The 19674-nt window shown below is 42.0% G+C and overlaps 1 protein-coding gene across 3 annotated transcripts in view; it reads left to right on the forward strand.

The window, feature by feature from the left end:
* The first annotated feature begins 8043 nt into the window (after positions 1 to 8043).
* Positions 8044 to 19674, forward strand: part of drosha (drosha ribonuclease III) — a 159636-nt gene continuing 148005 nt past the window's right edge. For 2 of the 3 annotated variants that reach the window (XM_077000876.1, XM_077000878.1), the window contains exons 1-13: positions 8044 to 8292; positions 8764 to 9563; positions 9799 to 10111; positions 10502 to 10643; positions 11381 to 11538; positions 12511 to 12591; positions 14953 to 15039; positions 15454 to 15540; positions 16072 to 16143; positions 16483 to 16564; positions 17007 to 17078; positions 17323 to 17492; positions 18675 to 18799. In XM_077000876.1, coding sequence (XP_076856991.1) covers positions 8767 to 9563; positions 9799 to 10111; positions 10502 to 10643; positions 11381 to 11538; positions 12511 to 12591; positions 14953 to 15039; positions 15454 to 15540; positions 16072 to 16143; positions 16483 to 16564; positions 17007 to 17078; positions 17323 to 17492; positions 18675 to 18799 — 2186 coding nt within the window. In that variant the 5' untranslated portion in view covers positions 8044 to 8292; positions 8764 to 8766. The remainder of the gene's footprint in view (positions 8293 to 8763; positions 9564 to 9798; positions 10112 to 10501; positions 10644 to 11380; positions 11539 to 12510; positions 12592 to 14952; positions 15040 to 15453; positions 15541 to 16071; positions 16144 to 16482; positions 16565 to 17006; positions 17079 to 17322; positions 17493 to 18674; positions 18800 to 19674) is intronic. The other variant, XM_077000877.1, reaches the window with a different exon arrangement.

A 19674-nucleotide genomic window follows, 5' to 3' on the forward strand; every position in this document is an offset into this window, starting at 1 on the left:
TGCAATTATGCACAGAAAAAGAAGCATTGGCCATTGCATATGGATGTGAAAATTTTCATGTATTCATATATGGCAGAAGAGTTTGGGCAGAGACAGATCACAAACCTCTGGTAACCATAGCAAAGAAAGGATTGGCTAATACACCACAGAGAAAAAAAATGGAGTCTAGAGGCTCAGGTCCAGAACATAGCCCCATGGTCCTATGTGGTTCAAACTAGGGATGCACCGAAATGAAAATTCTTAGCCGAAACCGAAAACCGAAAATGAGAAAACCAAGGCCGAAAACCGAAACACCGAAATACATTATGCCAATTATTAGTAACATTGGATTTATGGCTAACCTCACTAAAATCAAAGCATTGCTATTCAAAGAATAAATCAACTACAAAATTTGATTTGAAAATATGTATTTAGCACTGACATTACAGTAATGCATATTATAAAATAAAATTAGTGGTGGGCCGTTAACGGTGATAACGCTGACAATGGCCGACCACTAATTAAATTTAACTCGCTTCCAGACCGTTTTTATCTGAGAGGAGAAATATATGTATTTTATACGAGTTAAATTTAATTATAACCGACTGACCTGAAAGATAAATATAAATTCTCTCATAAAAATGTGACGTGAGTTGCAACAACATTAAACAGCTCAGGTAAACACGCTTCTGAGAAATGTCGTCTGCTCAGCAAAACATAACGGGGCTCAATGTTCTCTATTAGCCTACGAAATCCCTACGACAGAGAACGGCTGATCGTCTAAGGCAACGAGTTCCATAATTTTTGGTGTAATGTCCTTTTCCTTGGCGCCATCACTGGAAAACTTTTTTGCTAGCTTTATCCAAATAAACACGTGCAGGCGATTTTTGCTTGCGTCATCACAACACATTGTTTCGGCTGTGTTGTTTCGGTGATGAAAGTATTTCGGCCGAAAACCGAAAATGCTAATTTAAGCCATTTCGGCCGAAAATTTTCGGTGGCCGAATTTTCGGTGCATCCCTAGTTCAAACACAGGATGGAGTAACGTACAGGAGAAATCATAGACATTTACTGGCAGTACCAGAAAAGGAACAGGATAGGACAGAGGAAACAAATCAGAGTGCAAATGACAAGGGAGATAATTCTCTACACAATCCCCCTGAATCAGAAGGTGATGGGCAAACAGTGATGTAATCAGAGGCAGTGTTGGGAACGTTACTTTTAAAAAGTAATTAGTTATAGTTACTTGTTCAAAAAAGTAACTGAGTTAGTAACTGAATTACTCTATAATAAAAGTAACTCGTTACCAGGCAAAGTAACTATTTGCATTACAGTAAAAAAAAAGTTATATGCCAATGAATAAGGATTTTTTGAAAAAGCAGTTTTCACAGTCAGTTGAAATGAGTAGATCAGAAAGGTGCTTAACTTTTGATATTTATTGCACATCAACAGACCAGTGCAGGATAAAATCCTTTAAAATCCCAAATCTTTGGAAAAAACTATACCCCCTAGTCGACTATGAACGTTGTAGTTGAATGTACCATTCTCACTGCATGGGGTGCCCAAGGATGCTGCTAAGCATTAGTTGTTACATGAAATGTCTTTGTTTTCGTTATATATAGCTAGGCCTGTCATGATAACATTTTCAGAACGATATATTGTCCCAGAAATTATTGCGATAAACGATAATATTGTCATTTTAAAGTGCCATTATAGAGTTTTTTTTCTTGCTTCTGGGCTCCCCAAAGGAGCTTTAAAACAATGTGCCACAATAATAATATAGTAGCATAATAATACAATTACACCAGTGTGCAGTAATGTAATGTATTATAAAGCTCATGTATGGGGTCATATTTGAGCTTGACCACTTATCTGTAGTGGCAAAGTAAAATGAGATGTCTTTAATCTCCTTCAGAATGCCATCTTTCACTTCATTATATAAGGTTGGAATGGCAGTTTGGGAGATATAGGTTTTCTTTGGCAGTTCATACTGCTTGTCAAATCTTTGCAGCATGTTTATAAATGTTTTCTTTTTGACCGTATTTAACGGCAGCATCTCTGGCTATATAGCAAGTTAGGCCTGGTTTATATTTGACGCGGCGCGAGGGTCCGCGCGGTGAAAATGACGTAATCGCGGTGGCACCACCTGTGCGCGAGGGCCTCGCGCTGTCGTTTCGCGAGGTCGTGCACCTCTCGAATTTTGTAACTTTGCGCGCTCCGCGTCTCGGCGCAATGAACAAAGTCATGTTTGCAGGGTTCGTACACCTTTATAATAAATAAATATTTATACGTATACTCGAAATTATTCGAAATAATTAACTTTTTAATCACATTATTTAACAGTTGTTTATTTTCAAAACGCCCAATCTTAATGTCTTCAGGTTCTCTCATGTTTCATCCTGAAATTACAAGAGGCTCACGTAATACAAGAGAACTGTTCAGTCAGACAGATATTTGTTGTGAAACGAACAAATTCTAGCACTTTTCAGACCTGAAACACAAAGCAACATTTGAGGGGTGTTTATTTATACTACTACATATCGTTTCGAACAACACTGCAAAGAAAAGCAAGTAAATGCTTCCACCGTTCGCGGAGGTTCGCGCGAGGTGTGCGGAGTCGCACTACGGTCACTATAATAAACAACCATTAAATAATGTGATAAAAAGCTAATTATTTCAAATCATTTCGGGTTCTATTAGCCTCGAATATGTTCGCGAGCTAACACATCTCTACCTGTGTGTGTGGAGGCACTGTTATTGACGCATACGCTCTCCGTGTACTGAACTCATTTCCTAACCGGTAGATGTCGCTCTCTGATCACAGATTCGTCTTCCTTTAAGGGGGAGGGGGATGCGAGAGAGCAGCACTGCGTGCCTTTCTGAAATCTAACGTAGTTGCGGTTTATTCTCATTTAAACAAATTTGTGCGGAAACCCAATGGCCAATTATCGATATCAGCAAAATGATTGCGGTTAAAAAAAATTTCGTTCGATAAGTCGATAATGTAATTATCGCGACAGGCCTATATATAGCCTTTTGTCAAATAAAATCATCCTAATTTCTATTAATAAATATATTTAAATGATGTGTGCGCATTAAAAATAGGCATCTTCCTTATTACACATTAATGAATCACACCCTGCAGTTGCACAATCCAAATGAGCGGAGCTGAACACGCTACAGGTAGTCAGCATCTGCCGAGATTATAATGGCTACTAAAAAAACTTCAAAAGTATTTTGAAAAAGATAAAGATGAATCAAACAAAGTAAATTGCAAGTTATATCATCAACATCTTTCATTTCACATGACAACAAGCAACATGGCATACCATTTAAAACGCGTCAGGCGAAAAAAAAACAGTTCAGCTGTTTGTCGTCTCGGTCGTGTCGTCTCATCTCGCGGTGTCACGGCAAGTAGGCCTATAAACATTTTTTTGTTGTTGTTTGCTTTTTTAACCCCGTTACTTGAACCTTTACTTATATTTTTTTGCTGTTGTGTGGCAATATTTATTTGAAATATTTTTTGACGTTTTGCACAGTGCCTGTCTGACAGTTCGATATGCGCACTGATGGTGACATTTTGGTTAATGTTCTCTAACGTTTCATTAAAAAATAAATAAGTAAATAAATAAAAGCTGAATAAAGCCAACCTACCATGTTTATTCATTTATCTGATTGTTTTAAGTTTTTAGGGATCCCGTTTAAGGTGCTCTAGATAAATGAATTTAAAAACGTACCATACGTTGGACTCCATCCAAACGTACAATAGTTAAATATGGGGTCCCGCAAGGCTCCATCTTAGGACCACTATTATTTACATTATATATGCTACCACTGGGCACAGTTATAAACAAACATGGTGTCAATTTTCACTGCTATGCAGATGACACTCAACTTTACATATCAGACAAGCCTGATGACAAACTCAGTCTAGGAAAAATTGAGGCCTGTGTAAGAGATATAAAATGCTGGATGTCTCTAAACTTCCTCCAACTAAATGAGGACAAAACAGAAGTTCTCCTTGTGGGGCCCTAAGGCCGCAAGACAAAAAAATTCTAGATCTAATGCTTAATCTTGCAGACTATCCCATTACACCTGGCACAGTAGCCAAAAACCTAGGTGTCATACTCGACTCCGACCTATCATTTGATAAATACATAGATAATACTACTAGGATAGCTTTTCTACATCTCCGCAACATTGCCAAATTAAGAAATGCATTATCACAGGATGATGCAGAAAAATTGGTGCACGCCTTTGTTAGCTCTAGATTAGACTACTGCAATGCACTACTGTCAGGATGTTCAAATAGGAATCTAAATAAACTTCAAATAGTTCAAAATGCCACAGCCAGAGTTCTGACCAGAACTAGAAAATTTCAGCATATTAGACCAGTCCTATCAGCCCTGCATTGGCTCCCAGTTAAATTCCATATTGATTTTAAAATTCTATTATTAACATATAAAGCACTGCACGGGCTTGCTCCTGAATACCTCCAGGAACTTATTTCCTACTATGAACCCCCACGTCAACTAAGATCACAGGGTGCTGGTCTTTTATTAGTTCCACAAATTAATAAGGTAACAGCAGGGGGAAGAGCCTTTTCTTATAAGGCCCCCCAGCTTTGGAACAACCTTCCAAATTGCATACGGGACTCTGACACAGTCACAATCTTTAAGTCTAGGTTGAAAACCCACCTATTTAGTTTAGCGTTTGATGATTAATATCCCCCCTTAGATAAAGGTACAGATCCAGGGGTTCATAGACGAAGGGTTTTATGGTAGACTGGGGCGCTGGTGCTGTCGTCCTGTCACTGCTCGTGGTCACTCAAGTTTGTTGACAGTGCAGTGGATGGATGCCATTGTCTCAGAATGCCCCCAAGCCTATGTTACCTTCTGGTTCTGCCTTTTTAGCTAGGCTGTAATAGTTTAACTTAATGCCGGAGTTGCTGCCACACTCCAGAAATGTGTTTAATTTTACCTGTCCTGTATATGTCCTCATACAGAGCTAATTTTCCCTGTTTTATTTTCTCCACATGGCTGCCCGCCTGCTCGAGGAAAAATGAGATGAGGAGAGACAAGCGATCCATCCAGTGCCAGCCACCTACTGCCTGACCGGATGAGCCTACACCATGATGGACATTACTATATCTTTTCCTTTTCTTTATTTCTTTCTGTTTAAATTGTTGTTGTTCATGGTGACCAGTGTCGGCCAGAGGAGGATGGGTTCCCCCCCTGAGTCTTGGTTCCTCTCAAGGTTTCTTCCTCATGCAAAAAACTAGGGAGTTTTTCCTTGCCACTGTCGCCCTTGGCTTGCTCACTGGGGGCTAGGACTTGGCACTTGTAAAGCTGCTTTGTGACAACAACTGTTGTAAAAAGCGCTATATAAATAAAATTTGATTGATTGATTGATTGAAAAACCCGATTCGACTATTAGTCGACTTAAGGGAAAATCTGACGAATCAGATTCGACTATGAAAATCCTTAGTTGAATACACCTAGATTGTTTGTAGTGCATGTAGTACACCACATTGTCAGTAATTGCTGGCATTGTCTTTTGCCAGGAAAAATTTTCAGTCAAATGAAAATTTCTTGCTTTAACCCATGTTGTAGTGTAAAACAATGTTCTTGACACGAGGGATGTGATGTAATGGTTGTTGGATGATTAGAGTGGTCAGCATATCACGTGACTGCAGAGTGACAGAGCAGCACACAGCTTGCTCAGCAGACCTGTAACAGAGCTCAATCTTGACCGTATTGGTCTTGTTGAACTAGTTGAGATACTGGAAAAAAATTAACAGACTATCCAGCATGTAAATGTATGGACTCTTTTATTGTAATGTTATGACCCGGCCTAGGCTACCAGATCGTAACAGGAAAGGACGGAGAAATAATTATAATAAAGAAAATTGTTTATTTGTGGCGGGACAATACAGGCTTCAGGAGTTGATATGGCCAAAGAAAAAATAACAGCTTTGAAACACAAACAGAATGGCTAACTTCCTATTTATCAGAAAGAATAAAGAAAATATACAAAAACCTACCCTAACTCCCTAGCCGTAAACAGAGGACAAAAATGGAACAGAAATAGCCTCAACTCCCTACGTCCCAACCACTGGTATGCAAAACCAATGAGGTGATTATACAGGCTATGTACAAAGTGTGCTATATACAAAGGCTATATACAATAGGCAACCAGACTGATATAAAGGGGGAAACTGTAATCGTAGTCAAAGGAGAAGCATAAGGTCATAACCGACACAGAATCCAAAATATATGCAATACATACAATAAACACTTATAAACAAACACTCAAACACCACGAACAAACTAGTCTTAACTATACAGTAACTACTTTATCAGAATCTCAACACACAATCTCAACACCGAACAACCCTCAATTTTCTCCTTCCTGCCTCCTCGTCTTCATTCCCGGGCCGGTTTAAATGGGGGTGATGACAGCCAACAGGATCGTTGGAAGGGAGTGGTGTGACGACAGACAGCCAACGGCACTTCGACATCGTCGTTGCGGAGCGCGATTGGACGCGTCGCCTGGGGAAACAATTTACATTCACAACGTGCGGAGCTCACACATAGTGCGCCTTACGACAACCCTAGTGAACTTTATATAAATAATCCGACACTGACCTGAGGGTCGTAACACTAATGAGATGGCAAAACAAATGAGTCAGATACGAAAGAACCAACCATTTAGTAGCAACACAGTAGAAATATAATTAGGTTGTAAAATGATATGCAAAAGGTACAGTATTGTACTTTATAGTATCAGATGAGTGTCTTATTTTCAGAAGAAGTACATCGTTTTTCCTATCTGAGCAAAAGGTTCAGATTTGTACCATTTAACCATCAGCAAAAGGTACATTCAGGATGGTCTGCTTCATATGAACAGTAGTGTGAAGACATTGCAGTGAAATATTACCCAAGGTTTATCATGTTGAATGATGATTTCATACCTATTCCAAAATAAACAAAAACTATGGGCTTTTTAATTATTCTCTCTCTCTCTCTCTCTCTCTCTCACACACACACACACCATTAATCAATTATTTTAGGGTATTTTTTGTAATAATGTGTGGGTTGCAATAGCCATGTTAATTCATGAAAATGGAAAATGAGGTGTGTAGGTTTTTTTTTTTAAACTAATCTTACATGCATAAACGTTACTGTCAATATTTCTTTTTCTAATGCTTTTTGAATTAATGATACAACATTGTCTATGTTTACTGCTAAATAAACAAGGTAGAACTACACTGTGACCATAAGGGTGGATATTTATATTACACTTAAATCGCTATAGGGTCCAAAATGATTTCTCGCTGGGGTGGTACGTCTAAAAGTACATGTTGGTAGAGTACACAGAAAGAGTGTACACAGTTTTACTATAGTTTCAAGGTACATTTTAGCCTATTGGGGTACCTAATTGTACCTTAAAAATACATGGGTACTAAAAGGACTTGAACTGAGAGGTGCTCTTCTGTACCATACCAGGATACAGCCCCAGCAACATACCTTTGTACTCAAAGCATAAGTCTGTACTTAATTTTCTTAGTGTGTAATTGTATGCCATCAAGTCTGGTGTAACAAGCAACATCCTCAAATACATTTACAACAGACATGCCCTAAAAAGGCTGTATTTTACAGAACTTTACTAGAACCCAATTCTACTTTGCCGCTGAACTTTCATTTAAAATTATGTGTAAAGTTCCTTCATAATAATGTGGTGCCACTTGAGCAGAAATCTGGATCATGTAGCCTACGCGTTGCGGTTCGAGCGCTCTTTCACAAGCTCAGTGGCTGTACGCGAGGGCGGTGCTGTTATTTTATTTGCTTATTCTCTCTTTCAGCGAGTCTCGTCGTAGATTATTATTATTTAGCAAATGCGATAAAAAGGTCTAACGTTTTAACATGCGACAGCAACTAAAACAAGGGAGACGTAGGAACCACCTCGTGTTTCCAGAGGACTACATTAAACGATGAAACGTGTTTTTATTGTTCATTGGCTATTTTTGACCAGGCTCGATTTGATTGGCTAAACGTTAACCAACGCTTTTAGAGGGCCGACTAGAAACCATAGACGCTAGCGGTCTCTAGCTTCGCGAGCTAGCTGACAAAACCTGCAGTGAAATTTCTTTAGCAGCTTTTAGAGAAAACCACGTCAGATATTTATCCGCGTTCATAATTATTTTTTATTCCACTCTATTTCTTGACATTTTTCCTTTTCGCGTTTCTTGATTAGCACACCATCTTCGCAGGCGCGGGTCCCGCGGCGGAGCTGTTCGGGTAACGTGGGTCGGTAAGCGCGTTTCCATTCGCTGATCATATTGTAGCTGGACATTTCCTGCAGATGCGTGTTGTGGAGGCAAAAAATAACGAACAAAACCACAGACATCACATCACAAATGTGATAGTAGCGTTAGTTAAGTAACTAAGTAACGTCAACTGGAAAGGCAGTCAGTATTCACGGCTGGTTGTCGGATGTAATATTTATCAGTGCTCAGATATAATTGATGTTGCGTTTAAACAGCAGGTTAAATGTCCTGCGATGTAATGCTCATGATTAGAGCAGCTGCGAATTGTAGCATAACTTTATATCTACTTAGGACTTAATACAGATCAACTGTAGGAACATCCAGTATTTTAGGTCATCCATTTTTTAGCACTTCACTTAACTCCAGATCCAAGTACTTGAGTATGTCTTATTTTTATGAACTCTCCATATGTATGTGGAGAATGCTCATCATTCTGGGTTCTGTTTTTGTTTCAGAATATGTCCTTTCATCCTGGCCGTGGGTGTCCCAGGGGCAGACCCCCCCCAGGCCAGCATGGCTCACCCCAGAATTACCGCCCTACCAACGTGCGCCTGCCCCTGCCGCCTCAGCCCCCTGTGCCTTTGTACCACTACGAGACCCCAGCAGCACACTGCTCTGGGTACAGTCCACAGGGTGCTAGCAGCTACATGCCTCCACGCCCCGACTTCATGCCCTACCCTATTCCTGCCCCTCCCCAGGGGCCGGGGCCTCAGGGTCAGGGCCCCATGCGACCCCCTTTCCCATCACCCCCCGTGCGGCAGGGCTTCCCCGAGCCACCCAGCTTCCCTCCGCCGCCTCTGCCCAGCTCTGCTGGTGGCAGCGGTCCGTATCCCTATATGCTCCCCTCTGTGCCGCCTCCGCCCCTACCCCCAGCGCCACCTACAGTGCCCCCTTCCCTCCCCTACCAGCCCCCCTACACCATGACCTACCAGCAGGCTCACTTCCCCCCTCCCCCCTTTAACCCTGGTTATACCCCGTCCGATGGAGGCGCCTTTAAGCCAGAGCACTTCCGCCATCCCCCACAGTATAAGGCCGACAAGTCGCCCGGCGGCCGAGCACGCTCACCTGAGAGGCCTCGCAGGCATGAAGATCACCGACACAAGGGCTATGGTTATGGTGGTCATGGAGACAGGCACAAGCTGGAGCATGGGGGAGAGCGTAAAGACCGTGGGCGGAGCCCAGACAGGAGGCGGTACCGGTCCGAGCACGAGAGAGGACGGACACCTCCACGACACCGGAGTCGAGAGCGCAGCAGGTGGGGCCATCTGCTGGTGTCTGCTGGCACTGCAACCACACTGGCTTTCCATCATCCAGTTACAAGAACAATATTTATTACCCATGTTATAATATTGTGAAATTAGAGTGTAAGCAAAACGTGCTCCAAAACAGCTGTTCTGGTGGCCTATCTCCAGCTCCTAAATAAGGCAGAACGATTTTACACTGCTGGTTGTTTCTGTGGCTGAGTTAACTGCAGCTGGTTGTGTTTCCAGCAGGGAGCGCTGTCGGCACCGGGACAGCAGGGCCTCTCCCCTGGCTGACAGACACAGGAAGCGTGCACGCAGTCGCTCAGCCAGCAGAGAGAGGAAGCGCAGCCGCGTGGAGGAGGAACGGGAGAGGAGGCCGGACGGAGCCGTGAGCGGCAGGGACAGGAGCTGCAGCTCCGCCAGGGCCAGGGACTCGGAGGAGGTCCCTTCTGATCATCGCCAAGACGATGAGCGAGAGGAGGAGGAGCTACTGAAACCAGCCTGGGTCCGCTGTACCCATGCAGAGAACTACTACTCCAACGACCCCATGGACCAAGTGGTAACAACTCAGACACACACTCATGAAGTCAGGGCATTAAGGGGTTTGGTCTGATTTTTTGGGGTGTATAAGTTATGATTATGAGGTATACAGACACATACAGAACTTAAGGTAAAAGATACAAATTTAAATGTTTGTCTCGCACAAAAACATCTGTACACTAAGCTTGAGATGCTTGAGTTTGAATGGTTTTCTGATACAAACACTGAGGCAAATACCACACCCCCCAGTGGAGAGTTTACCACACCCCCCAGAAGAGTTTACCATACCCCCCAGTGGAGAGTTTACCACACCCCCCAGAAGAGTTTATAACATTCCCTGTAGAGTTTATATTGTGTTGAGCTCTGGCTTCTGGTTTCACTCTGCTTGGTGTATGTGTGTGGTTGCCAGGGTGACTCTACAGTGGTGGGCACCAGTAGACTGCGAGACTTGTACGAGCGCTTGGAGGAGGAGCTGGTTCGCAGGCAGGAGCAAGCCCAGTCAGCCAGACCCAAATGGGACCCGCCCAGAACCAAACTGGACCTAGACCAGGGTACGCTGTCCAATCAGAACACACATAGACCAGGGTACACTATCCAATCAGAACACACATAGACCAGGGTACGCTATCCAATCAGAACACACATAGACCAGGGTACGCTATCCAATCAAAACACACATAGACCAGGGTACGCTATCCAATCAAAACACACATAGACCAGGGTACGCTATCCAATCAAAACACACGTAGACCAGGGTACGCTATCCAATCAAAACACACGTAGACCAGGGTACGCTATCCAATCAAAACACACGTAGACCAGGGGAACGCTATCCAATCAAAACACACGTAAACCAGGGTACGCTATCCAATCAAAACACACGTAGACCAGGGTACGCTATCCAATCAAAACACACGTAGACCAGGGTACGCTATCCAATCAAAACACACGTAGACCAGAATACGCTATCCTATCAAACACACATAGACCACGGCACGCTATCTAATCAAAAAACACATTGACCACAGTACACTATCCAATCGAAATACACATAGACCTTTATCCAATCAGAAATAAACTGGACCCATGCCAGGGTGTATTATCCAGTCAGAACTGAACTGGGCCCATGGCAGTGTGTATGAATAATTTGGTACTTATGTGAGTTCATCTCAAATGTACAAATGGGTCGAATACATACAACTAAGTTAATTGTTTTAAGGCACCTCATTTGTTGCGTTAGTAGAATTGTAACTACAGGTGAATGAAAGATGTATTGTGTGTATTCCAGATGACAGTTCCAGTGAGTCCGACAGTGAGACTGGTGCAGACAGCAGCTGTTCCAGCAGCTCAGACTCGGACGTGTTTGATGTCATCGCTGAAATTAAGCGTAAGAAAGCGCATCCCGACCGTCTTCACGACGAGTTGTGGTACAACGATCCAGGACAGGTCAGACAAGGCTGGTCATGCCAGAAATTTTTTATCTGAAAATGGTGTTGTGATATGTGTCTAGATGTCATTTCTGTATATTTAAATGTTTTGGCTTCACTGTACACCACATATGTCAAAGTCAAGGCCCGCGGGCCGGATCTGAACTGATTATCTATGGCCCCCTGGATGATATTTAATTACTATTAGAACCGGCCCGCAGACCACAGCCACCCGCTGGTGTTTTGCACACACAAACACTACATTCCCCTGTTTTTGAGGGGTGTTTCTTTATACTACCACATATCGTTTCGGACAACACTGCAAAGAATGTGACGCAGAAAGTATAAATGCCTCCACCGTTCGCGCAGGTTTGTGCGAGGTGGGCGGAGTCGAGCGATACGGTCACTCGCGAAAATATAAACCTAGTTTCATCAGCAGTCAGAGCAGATATCAACGTTCAGCTATCCCCCTTCTCAAAAATAGCTAAACGTAAGGTGGACATTGAGAACAGGGGGTTTCAAGCCAGGTGGGAGGCAGAGTACATGTTCACGCAGGTCTTGTGTGGAGAAAGTTTGGCTGTAATGAAAGAATATAATCTAAGAAGGCACTATCAAATGTCTCAGAAACACACAGACAAAGACAAGAAGTTACTGACAAAGCCATAACAAAATATTGCTTTATTCATTTAATGTACAGGACATGTGATTTTTCTTTGAAGGAAGTTTGTTTTTATCTGTTTGCCTGTTGAAAAATATTTTCACTTGAAATTACTGACAGATCCATAAGAAAATATTGCTTTATTCATTTAAGCATTAAATAATATACACTGTGTTAGGTCTTGGTTCAATAGGCTATGTGCAATCATTTCAATATGTTCTTATAAACATTGAACCAGTCCAGCCCTCAGCTTGTAGTAAATTTGGTTTTTTGGCCCTCTGTGTATTTGACTTTGACATCCCTGCTGTACATGATTATACGTTTACCCTGTAGATGAATGATGGGCCACTGTGTAAGTGCAGTGCCAAAGCCAGACGCACTGGAATCCGCCACAGCATCTACCCTGGGGAAGAGGTAATCCCAGACACATGCCAGATTATACCACATAAGGAAGAGGTAATACCAGACACACACCAGATTATACCACCTGGGGAAGAGGTAATCCCAGACACACACCAGATTATACCACCTGGGGAAGAGGTAATCCCAGACACACACCAGATTATACCACCTGGGGAAGAGGTAATCCCAGACATGCACTAGATTATACCACCAAGAAAAAAAACTTTTCAAATATTTCTCCTGAAAGATGTGTAGGTATGTGTTACGAGTATGTAAATGTGTCACACACGTGTAGGTATGTGTCATGTAGATGTGACATGTAGATATGTGTCATGTATGTAGATGCGTCATTTCTGTATGTCGGTGTTGGGTTTTTTTGGCCAGTCATAAACCAGCATGAGCTCTGAAACGATGAAACAAGGTTGAAGTGTAAACTATATTCCTGTGTGTACATGTGTATGAAATAGATTGAGATAGATCTTAGTATTGGACCTTAATATAATATAACTTTTGTATATTTATATAAACATCAATTTAATATGAGAAAATTATATGTAAATGCAGCAAATCACTGGTTACCTGGTTACACTGGTTATTGTAAACCGCAGTAGTTGTGAGTGTAGCACCAGATCAAAATTCTGAATTATTGATAAACCTCGGGAAAGACTTTAACAGATACAGGTGAAATAATGTTGCATCAGTCTCATTACCCTAGGATGAAATTCTCGATCGGTGCAGTGACGTAATACCTTTTGGTTGAATATATATATATTTACATTTAATTTAATGAGTAAATGCCAGAATTTATTGAATGATTAATATCAAAATTATAAGGGTTACAATGTATAATATATGTGAAGGACTTTGCTCAGGAGAGGAGTGAATACTAATAATGCTAACAAATATGCTAATGAGTACTGAAAGACAGTAGTAAATGACACAAATGTAAATATTAAACGAACTAAGTTAAAATGAAATTTTCCATTGTTGTAATGGTGGTGATTGGTCAGTTGATTATGCATTTAGGGAGTGTTGTAACAGAGATGTTTAGTCAGATTATGTGTTTATGGGCATTGTTGTAACTGGTAATTGATAATTGGTCAGTTTTTTTTATTTCGGGGATTAGGTAGAGACATGCATTTCCTTTTTTCACTTTCCACAGAACCAAATCAGAGAAATTAAGACAACTAGAAGAGAACTATAACAGAACATTAGATACTAGGGCTAGAAGAGGAACACGGTGCTATGGATTGTTTGCAAAGAAAACCCCTCATTTTGAATTCAGTTAATTCCGATCAACTTAGTGAGGAACTAATTTGATCATCTTTTTATTCGTCCTGAATCCTGAGCAGTCCATGTAGATAAAGGCAGTGTTACATAGAGCACACAATAATATATGGGCATACATAAATGCAGAGTAATATAGAGTATATGATAATACATGGCCGTACAACAATGTGCAGTGATTTAGAGTACACAATAAAAATATATGATGGTCCTGTACTATTTGTTGAGGATTACGACCATTCCTTTTGTTAGAATAATGTCAAACATGGTGTCCCTAGATTGCTCTCAAAGAGCTGCTTCTTCTGGGATAGGTAAGGTTTGGTAATTTCTGGTTATAGGTCTGTTTGTGAATTCCAAAGGGATAGTTTATGTTTAGGACCATGCCATGCTATACATGAAAGACCATAAACAGGGGGATCTGGTGTGGTGGGTGCCATAATTCCTCATTCTAAGGCCCTTAATGGATCTGATGAGGAAGATCTGTCACTTCCGGGGGTCATTGGTCAGGGGTCACCCAGAGGAGGGGTGACCAGAGTGAAGATTGAGACATTCTCCCCTACATGAGCATGTAACTCGCATGAAACAGTATATTTTCACTTGTGTAATTTAGCAATTGTGTGTGTGTGTGTGTGTGTGTGCGCGTGCGTGTGTAAGCCAAACCATTTCTTGTAAACTGGTATTCACCTGTTAACACACGTCTGACATACTGACTTATGAGTAGGGGAAGTATCAGGATCTGAGTTATGACACTAGAGATTAACAGGATCTGAGTTATGACACTAGAGATTAACAGGATCTGAGTTATGACAGTAGAGATTAACAGGATCTGAGTTATGACAGTAGAGATTAACAGGATCTGAGTTATCACAGTAGAGATGAGTATGGGCTCACCAGCAACAAGTCACGTTTACCCTTCTTATTCATTTTAGAACTGTTTATTAATGCTTTTAATGTGTTTATGACCTAATAATTACTGCTAATAAAAATTACTGCTAATAATTTGATGCCATCCCTTGGCCCCATTAGAAAGAGGGCTTTACATTTAGGAAAATAAGTTATTGTTGCATTTTGTCTTTTGTTTCTCAGGGAGTTAAACCCTGTCGTCCAATGAGCAACAATGCTGGCAAACTATTCCACTACAGAATCACAGTGTCTCCGCCCACAAACTTCCTGGTTGGTTTCTGTTCTTTCATTCAGCTTTTAATTCTGGGAATTTCTGTCTTTCTGTTTTTCTTGGAATTCAGTCTGTTTGTGTTTGTACTTTGGCTGATTTATACACACTCTATAAAATTGTGGTCATTGTGAATCATTTGTCAGCTTGCAATAACACTAAAGATCTAACAGGTTTATTTTGTTACAATAAGATTTAATATTTCACTTTCTTTCCCCCTTCTTAAATATATAAATATTGGGCATGCATATTTAAGTATCTGTAATAATAACTAAAACCAGACTACACCTACATCAAAAGAACATTATTTAGCAGAGCTTTTCTAGTCCATTTACAGAATACTTAAAGAAGTTAAAGTTATAGAAGGTTAAGATTTAATGAATGCTTCCGTTAAATGCTGTTTTTGTCTCTGTCAGACTGACCGACCCACAGGGATTGAATATGATGATCATGAATACCTGTTTGAGGGATTCTCTCTCTTCTCTCACACGCCCCTCACCAATGTAAGCTCCTCCTTCTGACATGCCCCTCACCAATGTAAGCTTCTCCTTCTGACACGCCCCTCACCAATGTAAGGTCCTCCTTCTGACACGCCCCTCACCAATGTAAGCTCCTCCTTCTGACACGCCCCTCACCAAAGTAAGCTCTTCCCTGCTAATGTTTTTCAACATTGTATTATATTATATTTTATTAGAATATAATCTAATAATATAATATGAGATTAATTTACACCAATTATGTGTCAGTTCTCATTCACCTTATGAGGGGTGTAAGGTGTGTGTGTGTGTGTGTGTGTGTGTGTGTGTGTGTGTGTGTGTGTGTGTGTGTGTGTGTGTGTGTGTGTGTGTGTGTGTGTGTGTGTGTGTGTGTGTAGAATCTGTGGGTGTGTAGATGGGTGTGTGTCCGAGGGATCCAGGGAGAGAGATGTCAAGTGGTAACCCTTAATGTACCCTGAGCTACAGGGCCCAGTGTAGTGTGTGTGCATGACATCTCTCTCTCTCCCTCTGTCTGTCTCTCTCTCTCTCCCTTCACAGATTCCTTTGTGTAGGGTTATTCGCTTCAACATTGATTACACGATCCACTTCATAGAGGAGATGTCACCTGAGGTCAGCTGTCTCTCTCTCTCTTCCTTCCTTTTAACTTCATCTTTTGTGTTTTTATGATCTTTGTGAGTCTGACACTACACAGCTCATTGGTACAGGTGCTTATTACTCGTCACTGCGTAATAGTAACAACCTTTCATGCTTTCTGCTTTTGGAATACTCTCAAAAATAACATTTACATTACTGTGCTTTGAAGATTTATGAAACATGTAAACTCTCCAGAGGTTTAGTGTCATCAGTGTTGCTGGTACCTTGATTTGTGCATTTATCCCAGTCACTCCTATATTAACCTGAGCATTCCTTAACGTGTGTGTGTGTGTGTCCTTTTTTCTTTCTCTTTAGAACTACTGTGTGAAAGGCCTGGAGCTGTTTGCCAAATATGTGTTTCACGACATTCTGGAGCTCTATGACTGGAATCTTAAAGGTATTTTCATGTAGGATATTAAAGGTACAGTCACTGAGAGCCTTACAGGTGAACTCCTATAGGGCTTGCTGTCAGGCGGAAGAGAAGTGTGGAGCGTCTTTGATGTGCAGGTGTCCTATGATCACCATGTGTTGCTCCACCTGTCAGATGTGGTGCAAACATGGAGGAGGGTTTGTACATGGGGCTGAATAAACGCAAAATGATAACGGAAGGAGTGTGACGTCATCGTTTGCTCCATAACCAAAACAGAGGCTTGTCTGGGCGAGCCTGGAGCTTCCCACACCGGTGTGAGGAGGTTAGGATTAGGGTTAGGATTGGGTTTGGTGTCGAAGTGAAAGCGAGGGTTAGTATTAGCTTTTGGGTTTAGGTTAGGGTGACATGCCTCTAAGACAATGCCTACCCTTCTGACCCGTGTGACTCTGCTCTCTATGTCTTCTTGCAGGTCCAGAGGAAAACGACTCTCATGGTTGTCAGAGATTCCACTTCATGCCTCGTTTTGTTCGTTTCCTTCCAGGTCAGTCACAGCTGTGTTTGTAACTGTATGGTGTGTTTGTAACTGTATGGTGTGTTTGTAACGTGTTTGTAAGGTTATGGTTGTGGTTTAAGATGATCGAAGCAGGACGGGTTGGAGCAAAGTGGTCAGAGTTTGGGCTTTAGGAGCTGATCGATGATCTTCTTTTTTTGCTTATTCATATAGTTGTATATGTATAAATAAACTTGTAAAAGGAAGTGAATAATGATGCATGTGTGTGTTCCAGACGGGGGGAAGGAGGTGTTGTCCATGCACCAGGTTCTGCTGTACCTGCTGAGCAGCAGTAGGCCACTGGTTCCTGAGGAGGAGATCGCCAACATGCTCCAGTGGGAGGAGCTGGAGTGGCAGAAATACGCTGAAGAGTGCAAAGGCATGATAGTCACCAACCCGGGCATGGTAACTCACACACACACACACAAACACACACTGCATACACACACCCACACACACACACACACACACTCGCTATACACACACACGCATAGACACACACGCATAGACACACACACGTACACACACGCGCGCACACACACACATACACACAGGCATGGTAACACACACACACACCCACATCCAAACACACACTGTATACACACACGCACACCCACTACACACACACACACTCGCTATACACACACACGCATAGACACACACACATACACACACACACACACATACACACAGGCATGGTAACACACACACTCACCCACATCCAAACACACACTGTATACACACACACACACGCACTATACACACACACACACTCGCTATACACACACATACGCATAGACACACACACGTACACTCACACGCACACACACATATACACACAGGCATGGTAACACACACACACACACACACACATTATTTGAGTATTCCCTCTCTGTCTCAAACACACACACACAGACAAACATGGTAACTGAGTCAGGCCCAGAAATTACCGTATTTTCTGGACTATAGAGCGCACCTCAATATATGCCGCACCTACAAAGTAAAAAAAAAAAAAGGAAAATGTATAATGGTGTTCAGTATAGCCAGTGTGTATTTTATTTAAAATAATGAAGTTCACCTCTGACCACGTGACTTTGCAGTATTACAGCAGTATTATGTCTAAATATCTAGTTAGGGCAAAACTAGAGTGCTCAATGAATATAATCACTGTAACTCCCGAATATCATCTGTAGCGTCTTTATGCGTATGCAAATGAGGGCAGTTGGATTCTGCCAGGGAGTCGGAATTTGTCACAACACATGTTGGTTTGAAAAAAATTCTCTGTCATTCCTGCTGCTTGCATGTGCTAAATGAAAATGAGCACTTTCTTCTTTGATTTACGACTTTCACCTACCACCTGATTAACTTTCTGCTCTGCACCCTGACGGGTGAAGAAAAGTCTACAGAAATGCCACATGGTTCAAATTGTGGGGAAAAAGTAGCGGCTTATAGTCTGGAAAATATGGTATTTAAAATTTTTTTAAATGAATATATGTGATAAAATTTCTTTGTAATATAAAAATTGATAACCTGTGTTTCATGGTGTGTGTGTGTGTGTGTGTGTGTGTGTGTGTGTGCACTGTAAAGAAACCCAGCTCTGTGAGGATCGACCAGCTGGACCGGGAGCAGTTTAACCCAAACGTCATCACCTTCCCCATCATAGTACACTTTGGCATTCGGCCCGCACAGCTCAGTTATGCAGGAGACCCCCAGTAAGTGTGTGTGTGCTTGAATGTGCATGTGTGTGTATGTGTGTGTGTTTCATAAACTTTTGACCTTTTCATATCAGATTAATTATTTAACTTTAAACACCTCAAATCACATTAAATCCAGATTGTGGTAGAGCGGTTTAAACTCCTCCAGTGTGGTAGAGCGGTTTACACTCCTCCAGTGTGGTATAGCGGGGTTTACGCTCCTCCAGTGTGGTATAGCGGGGTTTACGCTCCTCCAGTGTGGTATAGCGGGGTTTACGCTCCTCCAGTGTGGTATAGCGGGGTTTACGCTCCTCCAGTGTGGTATAGCGGGGTTTACGCTCCTCCAGTGTGGTATAGCGGGGTTTACGCTCCTCCAGTGTGGTAGCGGGGTTTACGCTCCTCCAGTGTGGTAGCGGGGTTTACACTCCTGGCCCACAGGTGGCACTGCAGGGTAAGGAACAGAAGAATGGAGCTACAGTGGGGAAGGGGCTCTTATCCTTATCTTCATCTTGTACTCTCCTAACAAGAAGTGTGTGTGTGTGTGTGTGTGTGTGTGTGTGTGTGTGTGTGTGTGTGCTTGCCTGCCTGTTACTGTTCAAGGTTTCTTACTGCTGTGTTGTACAGTGATTTTGATGGGAGTTCTTTGTTTTTGACTCCAGTGATATTTCAGCATGCTTGTTGTCTCAGAGAAGTGTGTGTGTGTGTGTGTGTGTGTGTGTGTGTGTGTGTGTGTGTGTGTGTGGTGATGTAGTGGTGGTGTAGAGTTGGTGTAATGTCTCATGTTTCAGTGTCTCATCTTAACAGTAGGTGGCAGCTTTGCCTCTTGAGCTCAGTTGGTTCCCAGTCAGTGTGGCAGCCGGTCCCCATGCTGTGAGGTCCTGCCTTGTTCCATT

Source organism: Brachyhypopomus gauderio, chromosome 3 (assembly GCF_052324685.1).
Source record: "Brachyhypopomus gauderio isolate BG-103 chromosome 3, BGAUD_0.2, whole genome shotgun sequence".
Classification (NCBI taxonomy): Eukaryota; Metazoa; Chordata; class Actinopteri; order Gymnotiformes; family Hypopomidae; genus Brachyhypopomus; species Brachyhypopomus gauderio.